Source organism: Stenella coeruleoalba (genome assembly GCF_951394435.1).
Source record: "Stenella coeruleoalba genome assembly, chromosome: 2".
Classification (NCBI taxonomy): domain Eukaryota; kingdom Metazoa; phylum Chordata; class Mammalia; order Artiodactyla; family Delphinidae; genus Stenella; species Stenella coeruleoalba.
In genome coordinates this window covers 107626180-107644657 of record NC_137147.1, presented here as the reverse complement: position 1 = coordinate 107644657, position 18478 = coordinate 107626180, and the positions used below count along the sequence as shown (strand labels likewise).

General features: G+C 43.5%; 1 protein-coding gene across 1 annotated transcript in view; it reads left to right on the top strand.

Moving 5' to 3' along the window:
- Positions 1-18478, top strand: part of ADAMTSL3 (ADAMTS like 3) — a 526198-nt gene that overhangs the window by 493901 nt on the left and 13819 nt on the right. The window contains 5 exon segments of the mRNA XM_079912635.1: positions 7036-7218; positions 9976-10041; positions 10044-10091; positions 12241-12424; positions 17021-17225. Coding sequence (XP_079768761.1) covers positions 7036-7218; positions 9976-10041; positions 10044-10091; positions 12241-12424; positions 17021-17225 — 686 coding nt within the window.

Below are 18478 nucleotides of genomic sequence, written 5' to 3'. Positions count from 1 at the left end.
TGTTTCTTTACTAATGCATTCAATTGAAAAGCTAACATTCATCCAATAAATACCATAGTTTTGAAGTAGTGATGGTATAAAAGATATTGTGAGATATCTGTAAGAATTATAATGTGATATGAAAATATCTGTGATTTCCATTGGCTTCAGCATCCAAGGTACTGCTACCTTGGTTTATTGCTTATGTTCATAGTTGATGGAAATGCTAAATCTCAGCTGGAGTAAGTGGAAAGGTCACAAACCCCTGAATTCCGTCTATGGACCTACATGAGGTTCAGGGACTCCATGGTAAGAACCCTGCTTCAGGGCTGAAGCGTGAGCTGTTCTCTCTGCCTGGAGTGCTCTTCCCCGAGGACCCCGCGTGGCTTGTTTTACCTCGCTGAAGGGCTTTAGTACACCTCTTTTCAGTTTAGAATTGACAGCACTGTTGCTTGCATGCTTCTTATGATAGAGGCGTAAAGAATAAGCCAATACATGTGAAGTGCTTCAGGGTCTCTCACTGCAAGAGGTTTTATAATTTGAGAAAACTCCCCTTAATTGGGACTAGTTGCAGGAGATAAATCTGAATATCCTTAAATTGTAAAATATTTTCAAACTTAGTGTTGCTTTAAAAAATGTTCAGTTACTCAAGAGAGAATGACTTAGCAGAGGTCTTAAAGGAATCCCTTTAATTAATAAATAATTTAAATTCACATATATGGAGGCTAGTTAAGTGTTTAAAAGGATTTCTGAAATGTTTTACATTTTTCGCCTCAAAATATTTACGGAGGTTATTTTCCTCCCAGCTAATACCGCCCTTTTCTAAATTACCACAGATTCCAAAATAACAGTGTCTGAATTTATGAAGATTTTTAATAATAGAGTCAGCATTGTATCTTTGCCATTTGGAAGAGAACACTGGCGTGAATAACCAGGAAGTCATGCTGACGTATCTTTGGGATATAATTTTCTTCTAGTAGATCCATTCCCTAGTTCACTCATTTATGCATTCAGCAAATATTCATTTGTCTACCCTTTGCCAGGCGCTATCCTCGTGATCTACTGGAGAGGTGAGAGATTAATGCAGTCATAATGCTCAAGAAGAGTGCTGGTCATAGGAGGTACATAATAAAAGTGAGTTGAATATATAAAGTGACAGGTGGGTGGATGGATGAACGGATGAATTTCTCTCACATATCCTTCAGCTGAAAGGAATCCCAAGAGAAATTTAACCTAGTCTCTCATCTTTACCCTTGACATTTTTGAGCAGTATGGTCTGAGGCTTTCAGGAAACCACAGATTTACTTCTGTGGTCTTCAGGCAAAAAAGAGGGAGACCTGATTTGCTCTTCCTAATGTTACCCTTTGAAATAAAAATAAAGTGTGTAAAAGAGATACCAAGTATAGTCAGCACTGGGAGCAGAGTTGCTGGTTGGGATCTATCTAGATGGGCCAGGAGGAATTTCTGCTCATTAGAGCTCTGAGTCAGAATGCTGAGGTTAGGCAGTAAAAATGGCATTGAACTAGCACTCAAGAAGCACACGAGAGCATCCACTGCATCACCAAGGTCAGTCTTAGGTAGTGTATGTGCTGTGTCCCCAAGAAAATCTAGAAAAGCAAGATGATCCATTGGTTGTTCAGTGGCATGTTTTTCAATCTCCACATCTGTGTGATTTTCCAGGTTTCCTCGTGAAATTAACTTCTAGTTGCATGGGATATCTTTTTGCATCCCTTCACTTTCAGTCTGTGTGTATCCTTACATCTAAAGGGAGTCTCTTGTAGGCAGCATGTGGATGGGTCTTGGTTTTTCATCCATTCAACCCCTCTGTGTCTCTGTGTTGGCTTCTATAGAGATGAAGCAACAACCTTTTCCAGTTTTGAAGTCGTAGCCTCATGCAGGAGATGAACCTTGTCATTCAGCTCTGCCTCAGCTCCTGTTTGTCTCTCTAACCTTTGTGCTTGTCCAAGCAGCCTACTACAGTAAGTCCCCTGCATATGAACGAGTTCCGTTCCAAGAGCGCGTTCGTAAGTTTAATTCGTTGGCAAGTCCAACAGAGTTAGCCTGGGTACCCAACTAAGACAATCGGCTATACAGTACTGTACTGTAATAGGTTTATCATACTTTTCACACAAATAATACATAAAAAACAAACGCAAAAAATAAAGAAAACATTTTTAATCTTACAGTACATTACCTTGAAAAGTACCAGGTATATCACTGCTGCTTTTACACTTGCTTCCAGACATCCTGGGCTTGAAATAAAGATGCTGTACTACTGTCCTCTATACAGTACTGTACAGTAAAGTACACAAAAGCACAACCACTTGTAGAAGATGCATGCGACGTGACAATGTACTCTAGACACGTGAACTAACTTACGTGATTGGACACGCGAACGCACGTTTGCATCTTTGAAAGTTCGCAGCTTGAAGGTTTGTATGTAGGGGACTTACTGTATGTATTTAATAACTCCTCATAGTTGAGGATGTGCTAAGACCTGTCAGTGTCTCAAACGGGAGGCTCTCAGAACCTAGATTCAGGCTGACTGCAAGCTAGACCCTGAGGATCAGTTTTTCCTTTAAGTATGTAGATATATACAGTCCTGTGGGACTGTAAGTGTAACCCCTGATGCCCACCAGCGTCGGAAGATTTGGAGGGGTCCCCTGGGTGGCAGCTGCCGAAATCAGGGCCCCAAATGAGTGTGTAAGTTCCTTTTCTGGGTGATAGTGGTGAGCTGGCGCGAGGCGGAGGGGGAGTGCCAAGGGGCACTACATTCTACAGCCTACATTCCTTGAAAGCAGCTCTATAGGCCACTAAATGTGAGCCAGACCTGAAGCCAGCCCCTCAGGCCAAAGCTCCAGGACAAGCAAAGAGACCTCCTTCGCAGAAAGACTGGGGGTGTGTTTCAGTCCGTTGTCTGTGCGGTGCCCTGGCGGTGATAGCCTGCCAAGCACTGCCTCTCTGATTGCCACAGTCCTGTGGGACCCAGGAATGCAAGCCGCCACCCCCCGCCTCCTCCCTACCCTCCCACCCCTCCATCCCACCGCTAACCCTACACCCACCCCTTCCAACCCTGGCCAACAGAGCCACCAGATCAAGGAGCATCCCTTGGGTGGCAGCCACAAAAACCAGGGTACCAGATACAAATGAACTTACTTACAAAACAGAAACAGAGTCACAGACTTAGAGAATGAACTTATGGTTAGCCTGGGAAAAGCGTGGTTGGGGGGAGGGATAGATGGGGAGTTTGGGATTGACATGTGCACACTGCTGTATTTAAAATGGACAACACACAAGGACCTACTGTATAGCACAGGGGACTCTGCTCAGTATTCTTTAATAACCTAAATGGGAGAAGAATTTGAAAAAGAATAGATGCACGTGTATGTATAACTGAATCACTTTGCTGTACACCCGAAGCTATCACAACATCGTGAATCAGCAATACTCCAATATAAAATAAAAATAAAAACAGGATACCAGAGGTAAAAACCAGGGCACTGGATGCACGTATAGCTTGCCTGCAGGAAACACTGGCACCCCGGAGCGTGGCAGAGAGTGAGCATGAAGACAGCTCCCACCCTCAGAGGTCTCTGCGAGGGATCACAGTCAGCCCCAAGATGCATGTTTAATCAGAAGCCTGCCCCTCGGGCGCAGTCATGATGCTTAGCTCATAGGCCTCCTTCACAGAAAGGAGGAGGACCTGGATCTGTGGCCTCTTGCTGTGCCCTGGGGGGTGGTACCTGTTTAAGTACTCTTTCTCCATTGGCCACAATCCTGTGGGACCCGCAAGTATAAGCCCCATTGGCCACCAGAGCCATGTGATACAGAGGTGTCCCCTGACAGCAATCACAAAAATCAAGGTGCCAGATAGGAGTATGAGCTCTTTTCTGGGTGACACCAATTATTACGGTCTCAAGGGACCAGGAACACAGGCTCCCCTGTCCTCCAGAGGCATCCGCAGGTGGCAGCCACAAAAATCAGGGCAGACTTGTGTAAAAGCTCTCTTCTGGGAGATCCGGAAGCTCTGGAGCACAGCAGAGGGAGAGCACGACAATGGCGCCCACTGGTCCTCGTCCCCGCAGCGTTCCCGCAGGCTCCTAGGAGTATGTGTAAAGTTCGACGCCTGGCTCTCAGGCTGCAACATGCTTATAAGAATTTATCACGCAGGTCTGCTCCTCCTCTTATTTTCCCTGTTTCAGTGAATGGTACCACCCTCTATCTGCACGTCATCCTTAAATCCTTTTTCTCCTTCACTCCCGCATAGAACGTCAGTCACCAAATCCTACTGATTTTTCTTCTTTAATATTTACTAAGTGAATCTATTCTCTCCAGATCCCTCACTCCCACCATTGTTTCAGCACTCTTTGCATCTCACCTCAATTGCTTCTGTAACCACCTAAGTGGTCCTACTGACCCTTGCCTCCCTCGTCCCCGTTTTACATCACATCCAGAACGATGTTTCAGAAGCAGCAATCTGATAGTTTTAACCACTGCTTAAAAGAATGAAACTATTTCCTATTTCCTTTAGGATAAATGCCACCAAACTCCTTACTGTGGATAATAAATTTTCATTTTATGGGTACTTGCTGACCTCTGTAGTCATCTCTCCTCACTCCTACTCCATGTACTTTAAACTCCAGTCATAAAAAAGCAATTTATGATTCCCCAAATGCACTATATTTTCCTTCGTGTCTGTGCCTTTTTGCACGCTGTTCCCTCTAGCTAAAACAGTCTCACCACCACATCCACCCCCTTCACCTGACATGTTTCTACTTGTCCTAAAGTATTAGCTTAGATGTTCCTTCATGTGAGAATCTTTCCCCTCTCTCCAGTCTGCATTAAATACAGCTTTTACGTGCCAGTGGCATCCAGTGTTTACGTTTATCATAAGCCCTCGTGTCCTTTTATTGCAATCATCTGTTTCCCTCCAAAGGAGGGAATTAAAATTTAAAAATTAAGGCTGGGACTTCTCAGGGAGCTTGGAGAAGGCACTCGAGAATCAGACAGGTTAAGCCTACCCCATTTATTGACAATCTTCCATCTTAAGATCCTAGAAGACCACAAAATTAAGGCTTCTAAAATCAAGTTTCTTAAGGAAACTTAGTTCACATATCCTTAGCACCAGCATAAAGTCTCACATATAATAAGCACTTTGTAAACATTTTTGAATGAGTGAAATAATGGTAATGGTTTATTTCATCTCAAAATATATACAGTCAAAGCTGTACTCAAAGGAAAATTAATAACTTTAAATACTTTAATTTTTAAAAACTCCAATTAAAATAAACTAAATATTAGCTCAAAGGTTTAGAAATTTCCATGTGAGTTAGAAACAGAAGGAAATTTGATTTGACAACAGCTAACAGAAAACAAAAGCAAACAACGTGCTTGAGGATGAAACATTAGTAATGTTCCCTTTAAAGCTGGAAACAAGGCAAATTTGCTTGCTGTAACATGATTCAGCATTGTTCTAGAGACATTAGCTAATACAATGCAATAGTTAATAGAAATTATAGGTATAAATATAGGAAAAAAAGATAAAATTGTCATTACATATAAGTGATGTGACTGTTTACATTTAAAAAACAAAATCATTTGAAAACTATTCAAAATAATAAACTTTAGTAAGATGATTAGATACAAGATAAAGACGCGAGTGTTCATTGCTTTCCTAATTGTCAGGAATAAACAACTATAAAATATATTTTAAAAGAGCCTGCTTACTATGGCCATAAAAAGTATAAGATGCCTAGGAATCAATCTATCAAGAAATATATAAGACCTACCTACATTGTGGTTAAAAGGTAAGTTCTGGAGTAAACTGCGTGGGTGTGAATCTCAGATCCAGTGTTTACTAGCTGTTGACCTTAGAAAAGTTTATATGTGTTTATATTTGTAGAAGAAACTACATGTGTTTATATTTGTAGAAGAAACTAGAAGAAACTACATGTGTTTATATTTGTAGACGAAACTACAAAACTATATATATGCACTTGTGATTAGCACTTCTCTGTGTATTTAGGTTCTAAGCTAGTTTTGAATTGACCAGCTTCCTCAGCTGTAAGACAGAGCTAACAATGACTGCTTCCCAGGAGTTGGGAATAACCGTGAGAAAGTGTCTCAGTGTTCATGGAGCATGTGTTTTGCCTCTTGTAAGGTGCATTGCAGATGTCATGATTAGAGCGATGATATCTCTTTCTTGTCAGAAAGCCTTGCCATGTCTGCCATAGCCTCTCTAGCCAGAGCATTACAGGAAGAAAGGACATCCTCAAAACCAGTAACCCTGCTGGATCACTGGAGGCTGCCCCAGCTCTTAAGAACGAAATGAGATTCCTCTTAGTTTCACATCCCACAGCCCAGCAAATGGCTAAGATTTCTCAAGATGTGGGGGAAGAAATTCTTTCAATTCCTCACGCTCCTCTCTGTGTCCAGAGGTGTTGCTTACAGTCTGCTCACCTCTACATTGACCCAAACTTAAAATGCAATACTTCTTTTTGTTCCCTGAAATTATCCTCTTCCACAAAAGCATGGATGAACAAAATCTACTTCCCTAAAGATTTTGTATTCCACCTGAAGGGAGGAACGTTGCATTGCCTTTTGCACAGCGAACCACTTAAACATCCATATTCGATATTTTTGTTTCCAAAAGGCTTCTTTGTGACAACCCACTGCTAGGAATTTCTCTGTGTCTCTGCCTCCACATTCATCCGGCTTGATCAGCTCCTCTTTTCCAACCACTCTCCCGTTACCCCCATTCAACTTCAAATTTCGCTCCCTTCCCAATACAGAGCAAGCCCACCCTCTTTGGCTCCTATTCCTTGACTTATATACATAAACCAACCTGGTGCTCAGCAGACCAAAGCCCTTTGCTTCAGCAGCATCCCCCATCTGCCATAGAGGAGCTATAGAAATAGAAAGAGCCGTTTTTCCTATTATATGTGATTAAACCCATTTCCTGACTTGTGGTCAAAATGCTAAATGGTATTTGCATATGGTCCTGTGGCCCTATTCTTAAAGGAGTTTGCCTTTGTCATATTTGTTTTTCTTCCAAAGGTGTCCCTCAACCTAATGTAACTTGGTTGAAGAAAGGAGGATCTCTGAGTGACAATAATTCCTTGCTTTTCAATGGATCCCTGTTGTTGCAGAATGTTTCCCTTGAAAGTGAAGGAACCTATGTCTGTACAGCCACCAATGCTCTTGGAAAGGCGATGGCAACATCCATCCTCCACTTGCTGGGTAAGCGTCAAATTCTTGTTGTCCTTCAAGTGCTTCCTATAATATGTACAAAGTAGGACCTGGTTTTGTTGATTCTGGGGTCAGGGAGTAAACAAGTGGACATTAAATGGTTTTAACTATTGCTGCCACTGCCCACTTACAAACGAGCACTAAATCTAATACTCTGTCTTACCAGTTCTTCTCTTAGAAGGTTGTGACTTTCTTGCTGCTCCTTCTCTGCCTAAGAACCTACGTTGGGATATAAACTTTCTGCCCAGAATCAAGATCCTTCATATTCTGCCTTTACATCTGCTTCTTTTCCCTGACCTCCACTGTAAGCTAGCACTAAACTCTGTTCTAGGCAACGTGGTTTCCTGCCCTGTGTTCCAAACCCCCCTCCACACACACACCCCATGTTGCTTCCCTGGAAGTGTGGCTGCCATTCATATTGCTTACCCAGGAAAAGTGCTCATTGCACTCATACTGCTCACTGCCTTTATCATGTTGCCCCAATACCTCCCATCCTGTAGGGCCAACTGAATTCCCATTTCCCGTGTGAATCCTTCTCTGATTTTTTTGGACCTCTCCTTTCTGTGGTCTCACCCCTTGGTCCCTAAGTCCTAACACACATTGGTCTCCAGTTGTTTCCTCTTTCATTTATGTCTCCTCAGCTAAATTGTGGGTCCCTTAATGGTACAGACCATGTCTAGTATTTCTTTTGCAGTCCTAACAATATAATAGAGTATGAGGCACACAGTAGGTGGCCAACACATACTAATCAATTGAGTCTTAAGACATCTTGTAGTGGGGTCAGTACTGTAATTTGGGGAAGGTCATTGCAGTGAGCCCCCCACACAGGGTGATAAGCTGGCTTCTTCTGCTGCTGTCTGTCAGGGATAAGATCTGGAGCTCACGAAGTCTTGTCACCAGAATGAGCTTTAACTTGCAGGGGTTTGAGGACTCAATAAATAATACTTCTCTTCCCCCCCCAGAGTTTGGAAGTGATTGAGAGTTAATCACAGAAGTCAGTTAGACTGAGGTTAGGGATCATTTATTATTGTCCTTTGTCTCTCCAGCACCTAACACAGGTGTAAGTATTAAATAAGTGTTTCATAAATGAATAAAACTGAGTCACTGGCAGAACTGGTATGAGATTATAGAATCCACAGCCAAACTAAGAGGATGATGGAAAGAGCTTTCTCCATGGCTTTTCTTGTTGGCAGTTAGAGGAGCCCAGAGACATAAATAGATGGGGAGTTGGAATAGGTGTCATGCACAAAGCACTTTGATGTTCCTGAACTCTTTAGATATTTACAATAGCACAGTGTTGGAGGCAGTAATCTTTTTTTTTTTTTTTTTGCGGTACGCGGGCCTCTCACCGCTGTGGCCTCTTCCGCTGCGGAGCACAGGCTCCAGACGCGCAGGCTCAGCAGCCATGGCTCACGGGCCCAGCCGCTCCGCAGCATGTGGGATCTTCCCGGACCGGGGCGCGAACCCGTGTCCCCTGCATCGGCAGGCGGACTCTCAACCACTGCGCCACCAGGGAAGCCCAGGCAGTAATCTTTTATCCCGTTGTATAAATTGAGGAAACCTGCTACTCATTGAAAGTTTGTACTAGAGGACTTCCCTGGTGGCGCAGTGGTTACGAATCCGCCTGCCAATGCAGGGGACATGGGTTCGATCTCTGGTCCGGTAAGATCCTGCATGCCGCAGAGCAACTAAGCCCGTGAGCCACAACTACTAAGCCCACATGCCACAACTACTGAAGCCCGCGTGCCTAGAGCCTGTGCTCTGCAAAAAGAGAGGCCATTGCCATGAGAAGCCCATGCACCACAACGAAGAGGAGCCCCCACTCACCACAACTAGAGAAAGCCCGTGCACGAAGACCCAACACAGCCAAAAATAAATGAATAAAGAAATGAATAAACTTATTTAAAAAAAAGAAAAAGGAAAGTTTTTACTAGAGCCCAAATATATAGTCATCTCTTTCAGTGTTCTCCATACTGCCCTCCTTGACTCTCAGTGCTGATCAGAAGGGCACTGGTGTACCTCCATGTGGCCCTTCCCAAAGAGCCTCTGTGGTCCTCTAGGATCTTAATATGGAAGATTGTCAACAAATGGGGAAGCTTAACCTGTCTGATTCTCCAGTGCCTTCCCCAAGCTCCCTGTGAAGTCCCAGCCTTATTCCTTGCCTCTCCCCCTCTCCACTCATGAGTCTGTGTGGGTGTCTCAGTTCTGCCCTGCACACCTCTTCTCTCAGAAGTCTCTCCAGTCAAGCAGCTTGTGACTTTGGTCACATGACTGAGGAATCAAGAATGTCTTACATCACACAATACACAGCATTCCTCCACCATCCTTCTGCTCTTACACTCATGCACTCCTCACCATGTGAGGTCCCCTGTAAAACATCACCCCTTCTGTTCCCAAAGCTGTCTGGAGGGGAAGAGCCCTATAAGCCCCAGCTGCTTCCTCCAGTCCCTTTTGGAATTCTGGTGAATGTATTTTTTCCTACCTTGTTAGTTAGGCTGTAAACCCTGAAAACATGCAGAGATGCTACATGTTAGCGTAGTTAATAACTCTAACTAAGCCCCCGTGGCTCTCCGCACACCCAGCCCCACACATAGCTCCCAGATCTGTGTGAGCCTGAGTGTCCTGGGACAGAGTATTCTATTGGAAAGGAATTATTTCCCAGGAGTTGTCGTCTTTCAGAACACCCAAGATGGAACAAGAATTAGATAACTTCTAATTGGTAAACAAGTGTTCCTTTTTTTTTCTCAGAACAAAGACAGTCAGGCAGTAAACTTCTATTTCCCAAGGACCATAAACAGCATATGCTCCAGGCATCCACACTGAAACCAACAGTAATGGGCCAACAAGAGAACCCCTACCTTCAGGTCTGGGATTTGGGCTTTTTTGGGGGATTTGCTGGTGGTAAGGCATGTGCTAAGAAAAGGAATTAGTTAAAAGACCCTCCATGTTTTGCACTTTGCAATAAGTAAAATTATTCCTAGGCGTCCAGCCAGCTTTTTCCTTCCCCCTCAACCTTCGGGGGTTCAACATTTTCTTTCCATATTGAACGTTTTTTAAAAAAAATTCACTCCTGAGGAAGCCCACAGAGGTCATATCCCAAATCTGCACCATTATTTGTGGTAATGCAGACATTGGTTTTCCAGTTGCAAAACAATTGCTAACTTGGTAAATATTAACAGAGGGAAGATTTGCTAAGAACTGTGCAATCAATTCTTTCATTTGTCTTCTTTCACAAATATTTTTTTCCACACATATCAGTACTTGGTCACAAGAACCTAATCTAGGTATTTCCAGCTTGCAAAACTCTTTAGGAGGCCAAGGGAGAGAGGTAGAGTTAAGAAAATCAAAAATACTTACGAGAATAAGGTGTAACTTTGTGGGTGTATTCATACAATGAAATGTTATTCAGCAATAAAAATAAAAGAATGAATGACTGATATACAGGACAATATGGGTATATCTCAAAAACATTATGTTAAGCAAAAAAAGCCAAACATACAAGAGTACGTATCATATGAAGTCCAGGAACAGATAGTACTGATGTATATTAACAGAAATGGAGAAGTAGGTTGCCTGGAGGAGAGGGAAATTGATTAAAAAAGAGGCAGGAGGAAATTTTAGGGGTGATGAAATGTTATATACCTTGGTTTGGATCACGGTTACATAAATGCATACAATTGTGAAAACTCATAAAACCACATGCCTGATATCTGAGCATTTTATTGTATATGAATTATACCTCAGTAAAAAAATGCATATATTTTTTTAAAGAAATGCATGTGTGTCCTGCCTTGAATCATCAGGGTGTCTTTGTGAAATGTGACAGAGTAGAAAGAGTTAGATTTGGAGACAGACACACTGGGCCCCAATCCAGCTGAAGGATCTTGGGAAAGTCACTTAGCTTTTTGAAGTGTCCACCTCTGTAAGTAAAACTAATCTAATTCACAAGATGGCCATAAGGATTAAATGAAAATTGATGTTAAAGTGTTTAACTCAGTACCTATCACCTGGAAAATTCTCAATAAAGTTAGCTGTTTTTTAAATTTGTTTTAAATAAACTGTAATCCTGGGGGGGGGGCAACTAAAAATATATTCTCTTCTCCTTTGCAAATGATACCATATGCAGCTTAGGACAAATATTCCAAAATCAAAAGGAAAACCGGGAAAACAATTAAGTTAGAGAAATCAGTCCCTCTGTGAGGGAGCCTGCGGACATAGCTGGTAGCTATCAATTACTTGTGATTATTACAAAAAATCTGGCACTTTCTGTGATCATACACAAATGTGTCATCATCATGTCCTACCTCGTCTTTTTACCAAGTGTCAAAAGTGAAGGAAAAGGCTGCTTGGAAGGGGGATTAAAGTAAAAACCGTTATAATTATTGGAGGGGGTCAGCTTCAACGTTTCTAAAGGAAACTCCCATTTTCACCTTTCCAGATGTCTCCAGGACAAATTATGTATGCAGTTTCAGGAATAATCTGAAATTTAGATTCAGAATTAATGGAAAAGTAAGAATGGAATTGAAATGCAACATTAACACTTCTGCTTAATCCCTGCTCCCTGCTAAACATCTTTCATTTCTCGGCCTGATCCACTTTGGAGAAATAGAACCCACGGGGCATCCTTAGGGCATCCCCTGAGAGACCCTCCACTCTTGTCCTGTTGGCTCTGCTTGGAGAGTCGTGAGGAGCCAGCGCACTGCACAGCATACCTCCGCCTTCTCTCTGGGCTTTTTCTGGCAGATCCAGCTGGTCTGCAGTAGCCCCTCACCCAGGCTGTGGTCCGAGGGCCCCATTCTGGCTGCCATTCCCACCAGTTATTACAGTAAGCTAGCTGAGGGAAAAGGAGATTTAACGGACTCCCTTGCACTGTATGATGGCTTATTCTCTGTCTGCTACTCAGAGCACCAGACAGGCAGGTAACCAGAAAACAGCTGGCGGTGGTCTTTGGCCGGGTTGTCTCCAGCCCATCATCATTTCTCATCTGTCATGACATTCATTTTCTTTCTGCAGAGACTTTCTGGGAGCTTGGTAGCTGGACACATTGTTCTGCCACTTGCGGCCACTTGGGAGCCCGAGTTCAGAGACCCCAGTGTGTAATGGCCAACGGGCAGGAAGTGAGTGAGGCCTTCTGTGAGCACCTCCAGAAGCCGCTGGCTGGGTTCCAGCCCTGTAACATCTGGGACTGCCCCTCGAGGTATGTGTAGTCATCTCATCAGTACCAGGTTTTGGCTTGTTTTAAAATGCCCAGTCATTTGGAATTAATAACTCGACCACTGTGATTTGTTTAGCATGTACCATACAAGGCACTCTGCTAAGTACTTTATGTGGATCACTTCACAGTCACCTCTGAGGTCGATGTCGTTCATTTTCTATTTTACAGATGGAACAACTCCCCTAGGCCGCACAGTTACAAGGGCCAGAATTCACGTTGAGGTAGTCTGCTTTCACAGCATCTGCTCTTAATTGCTACCCAAATCTGTTTCCTGCACTCACAATGTACCTTAAGAGCACAGTGAAGCTGATTTCATGGGTTTACCCAGGAGATAAGTCAGCGGGCCAGATCATGAGAGGCACTAGTTAAAAGCACAGTTCTGTAGACTCTACCCCCAGGGGTAAAACCATTACTAACCTTTCTGTGTCACAGACAACACAAATCAATGGTTTTAAAAATGTCCAAAGTCAAACTCATGATCTCCACCAAATCTGATCCGTCCCCAGTGTTCCAGATCACATTGACAACATCCTGAACTCCCACTTTCCTCTCACTTCCATCCGTTCTTGTCAATTCCCACTGTTACCAATGGAGTCCAAGCCATCATCATTCCTCACTAGGACCACTCCAGGAGCCTCCTGAGTTTTGTCTCCTTTCTAGAGTGCCTTGTCCACTCTATAAGAAGAACCATCTTTGAAAACACAAACCCATGGGACTTCCCTGGCAGTCCAGTGGTTAAGACTTTGCCTTCCAATGCAGGGGGTGTGGGTTCGATCCCTGGTCGGGAGCTAAGGTCCTACATGCCTCACGTCCAAAAAACCAAAACATAAAACTGAAGCAATATTGTAACAGATTCAATAAAGACTTTAAAAACGGTTCACATTAGGAAAAAACCTTAAAAAAAAAAACCCTAAATACAAACTCATCACGATGCTCCTCACTTGAAAAGGGAACCCTCTTGCACTGCTGGTGAGAATGCAAATTGATACAGCCACTATGGAGAACAGTATGGAGGTTCTTTAAAAAACTAACAATAGAATTACCATACAACCCAGCAATCCCACTACAGGGCATATACCCTGAGAAAACCATAATTCAAAAAGAGACCTGTACCACAATGTTCATTGCAGCTCTATTTACAATAGCCAGGACATGGAAGCAACCTAAGTGTCCATCGACAGATGAATGGATACAGAAGATGTGGCACCTATATACAATGGAATATTACTCAGCCATAAAAAGAAACGAAATTGAGTTATTTGTAGTGAAGTGGATGGACCTAGAGTCTGTCATACAGAGTGAAGTCAGTCAGAAAGAGAAAAACAAATACTGTATGCTAACACATATACATGGGATCTAAACAAAAAAACAAAAAAACAAAAAAAATGGATCTGAAGAAACTACGGGCAGGACAGGAATAAAGACGCGGACTTAGAGAATGGACTTGAGGACGCGAGGAAGGGTAAGGGTAAGCTGGGACGAACTGAGAGAGTGGCATGAACATATATACACTACCAAATGTAAAACAGGTATCTAGTGGTGGGAAGCAGCCACATAGCACAGGGAGATCAGCTCGGTGCTTTGTGACCACCTAGAGGAGTGGGATAGGGAGGGTGGGAGAGAGACGCAAGAGGGAGGAGATACGGGGATATATGTATACGTATAGCTGATTCACTTTGTTATAAAGCAGAAACTGACACAGCATTGTAAAACAGTTATACTCCAATAAAGATGTTTAAAAAAAATAAACAACCTTCCATGCCTTCCCATTGTTCTTAGGACAAAGGTCAAAGTTCCTGGCATAGGGACTGTGTCTATCTTGTTCATTTTGTCCCCCAATGTCTAAAATAATGCCTTGCACATAGTAAGTGCCCAGTACCTATTTGCTGCCTGACCAAATAGGTGAGTGAAAGAATAAAAGTCCCTGCGTGCTTGGGTCTCAGGCTGCCTTTCTGCCTCATTGCTGTGTCTCCCAGCCTGGTTATTGGATCTCCATCCACAATAGTCTTTTTTGTCCCTTCGATATACCGTTCTGTCTCCTGACTCAGGGCCTTTGCACATACTGCTTACTCTCTTTTCACTTAGTTATTCTTATTCATCTATTTTCAGGAAAACTTTCTAGTCCCCAAACTAACCCAGACCCCTGTGCTATATGTTTTTCTATTTCCATGTCATTCTTCTGCACAGCTCTTACCACAATCTGCCTGTCTTGCCCACATACTGGACCATCGGTTCTATGAGACCCAAATCCACAGCTGGTGTGTTTAACGAGTTATCCCCAGCACTCAGCACAGTGATCGCCCCATTGTACACTCTCTAAAAATATTTGTTAAAAAAATGAATGAATGATTGAATAGCATAGTCCCTAGCAGATAATTGACCAATGATGCCATCGACTGAAAATAATGCACAACCTAAAAGTCGAGAGGTATGTTTTATTCGATGGACATTCTGAGGACTTCAGGCTTGGGACATAGCATCGCAGATAATGCTGAGAAACTGTTCTGAAGTGGCAAGGTGGGGAGTGGGGAACCAAGATACATAGGAGTTTTTGCAACAAAAGACCAGGTAGTTGGAACATCAAAATATTACTGTTAATTAAAGAAAACCAGCTATCTCAAGTTAAGGAATTTAGCGCCTTTGTCTGTATGGGAAGATGCAAGAGTCTGGGCTTACCGAAATCATTCCTTTGATGTGCACCTCCACTATCTGGGGCCAGTGTCCTGTGCTTTCTCATCCTGAGTCTCCTCGGGGTGGTGCACCGTCAGGGCAGCTGTAATGTGATGGCTTGATGGCTGCAACATCCTTTGTTTACTGACATGGCAGGCAATATTTTTGTTCACAATGCCAAAATTCACAGTAAAAACAAACAAAAAAAAAACCAAGACAAAAACCAAACAGTAGTAGTACTTACTGAGCACAAACCTGTGAGGCAGACACTATTAATCAACCTCATTTTACTGAGGAGGAATCGGAGGTGTACATAATGTTGTACAGCTCACTGCTCTGTGCAAATGCCCACCCCGGATCCATGATCTGTGCCTTGGAGGAGAAGTGGGAGGCATGGTCACACCGTGAAACAAAAGAGGTGCCTCGGAACACGTTATTAGAAGAGCCGTGGATACCATGGGCACCTTGACCTCTCTTGCAGTGCCATAGGCACCTTGACTCTTGCATGAGCTCTTCCTATCCTTCAAAGGAAGAGCTTGTGCAAGAGTCATCTGTCCCTCAGGAAGCAGCAAACTGATGCTAGAATAACTAGGAGGAATTTGATCCAAGAAAACTGGTTTATATCAATTGTTGATTCTCACAATGAGAATTCACATTGGGAAATTTATCCTTATTTATTAAGTACTCTCAAGCCTTTAGCCACTCCTAGAAAAAACTGTCATACACTTTCATACCTAGAAGAAACAGTAGAGATCATCTAACCGTAGATCCCTCTACATCAGGGGTCCTTCACATTTCAGTGCCACGGATCCCTCCGTAGTCTAGAGAAGCCTATGGCTCCCTTCTCAATCAAGGGTTTTAAATCTATAAAAATAAAATATACTTGACTACAGAGGAATCCAATTAATTATATTGAAATATAGTTACTGAAGTAGTTTCAAATGTGTGATGTAATAGGAAATTTGCTTCTCTCAACACACTAAATAACAGGATCTACTAGTACAATTGATTCTGAAATGGTGATGAATATAACTGCTGTTTTGGATGCCTGCCACAATTTTCATGTCATGTGAAAGCAGCTATGGTTTCTACTGCTAACAAAATCACAGGTATTGCTATTACTACTAGATGTTGTTGCCTACATTTTTACAATTGAAGGCAATACAATTGCCGTTAGAGCTTAGTGGCAATAAAGATGTAATCCTTTTCCCATCCAAGTCCATGGTTCCCTGGCAGAACAATGGGGCTCAGGTTAGGAACCCCTACTCTTCAGTATCCTGGTGGCAGCTCAAACATCTTGAGTGACAGAGCACCCAATATCTCCAAGGTGTCCACTTCCAAGTTCAGTCTTCTATAATCATTATGAACTTTAGGGTCAGATAAATCTAGAAGCAGTCCCAGCTTTCTTGGCATGTTAGTTATGGGACCATAGCTATTTAACCTTGTGGACATCGCTGTCCTCATTGCAAGAATGGGAACAAGATGACAATTACATTAGAAAACATGCGAATGTCTCAGAGCACAAAGAGCACATAGGTGATTTAGTAATATCCAGTAATATTCCCTTTGCTTTCAGTGAGTTGAAATCCACCTTTTTGAAGTTTCCACCTAATTTTGCCCTAGCTGTACTCTATGAAGCCACACAAGTCACGGCTCCTTACATACTTGAAGACGGCTCTATCCCACCCCTATGTTGCTTGTCTCTACGTGGTGATTCTGTTGCTTCTCTGAGTAAAAGAAAATCTGAGCATATGGCTGGGAGTTATCTGTGCTGCTGCCCATTTCCAGAGAGACGTGTGAGGGCCCTGAAACAGTCATCATCTTAGGATCAATTTTTCCTTTGGAAGGCACTCCCTGTTGGATCTGTCCTACCAGTCCTTACTAAGCTCCTGTAGTTTTTGTTCTTAGGTGGTTCACGGGCACATGGTCAGAGTGCTCTGTGTCTTGCGGTGAAGGATTCCGCAGTCGGCAAGTGACCTGTAAGCGGACAAGAGCCAATGGGACTGTACAGGTGATGCCTCCGAGAGCATGTGCCCCCAGAGAGAGGCCTCTGGGAAGAAGCCCCTGCTCCAGTCACCCGTGTGTTCCAGGGCTTATTGAACCAGGGAACCAGGTAATGCTGACAAATCTAGTGTTTTGAAAGTATGATCATTTACTATAATCATACACTCCCTGTGGTGAAACCCATGCATCAAAAAAAATTAAAAAAGAGACTTCCCTGGTGGTCCAGTGGTTAAGATTTTGCCTTCCAGTGCAGGGGGTGCAGGTTGGATCCCTTGTCGGGGACCAAGATCCCACGTGCTTCGCGGCTAAAGAACCAAAACATAAAACAGAAGGAATATTGTAACAAATTCAGTAAAGACTTTTAAAATGGTATACATCAAAAAAAATAAAATAAACCCATGCATCAGGGCCCCTCCGCACGGGGGAAGAGGAGAGCCCAACTGCTGCGTGACAGTCATGAAACTCAGCTGCACAGGGACCTTACCACACCACGCACAGGCTGGTTCACGGGACCTTCTTATCCTTTCATGGGCCTCTCTGTTGTAATTAACACAGGCTGCAGGGACCAAAAGTTCCCCTCGGCCCTTCTGAAAATGTTCGGTAATGTTAGTGCAGGAAGGTACTTCACACTTCCTGCATTTCTGCCCTGCAGTGCAGCAGTTGTTGCTGCTGGGAGTCATTGTGCTAATTCTCTTAGGTCATTTTCCCCTTTAGTTGTTCTGATTAACTCCAAGCACTACATGGCTACACACTTGTCTAACTGGAAAATGCACAGCCCCAGTTCTGTGCAGGGATGATGCAAAGCAGAGTGTGATACATCTTTCTGGAGCATCAAGTTTATTAACTAGAATTGGAAGAACCAAGGATTTCTTCGAACAAGAACTATCCCCCTCCCCCACCAACACGGAAGACAGAAGAGTGGGGGAGGGGAGACGTGCCCCAGGAATGACAGTCCAGTCTCTGAAGTTTCACCCAGGTGGGGATTGAGGGGCGGATCTGCAGCCACGGTGGCCTCTCTTTCGGTCGCCTGGGCTGCTCCGGACCATCCTCTGAGCTGGCCAGGGTCTTGGATACGATGCTTATGAAGGCCGTGCAGAGAACACACTCATCTTCCACTGGACTGGGACCCAGGGAGCGTGGCGGCCTGACCTTCCTGCCTCGGTCATCCATGGGGTTCAGATGGGCTCACTTTATTATGATGCCTCTTGCTGGGAAGCTTGCAACAAAGGTGTTTTAATATCAAGTTCCTGATTCTCCCAGCCACCTCTTGCTTTTTCTGGCTGTGGCCAGAGGGAGTGGATGAGGACATACTCTCAGGCTGCCCAGCGTGGGAGGACCTTCATGTTGGATAGATGGATTTGA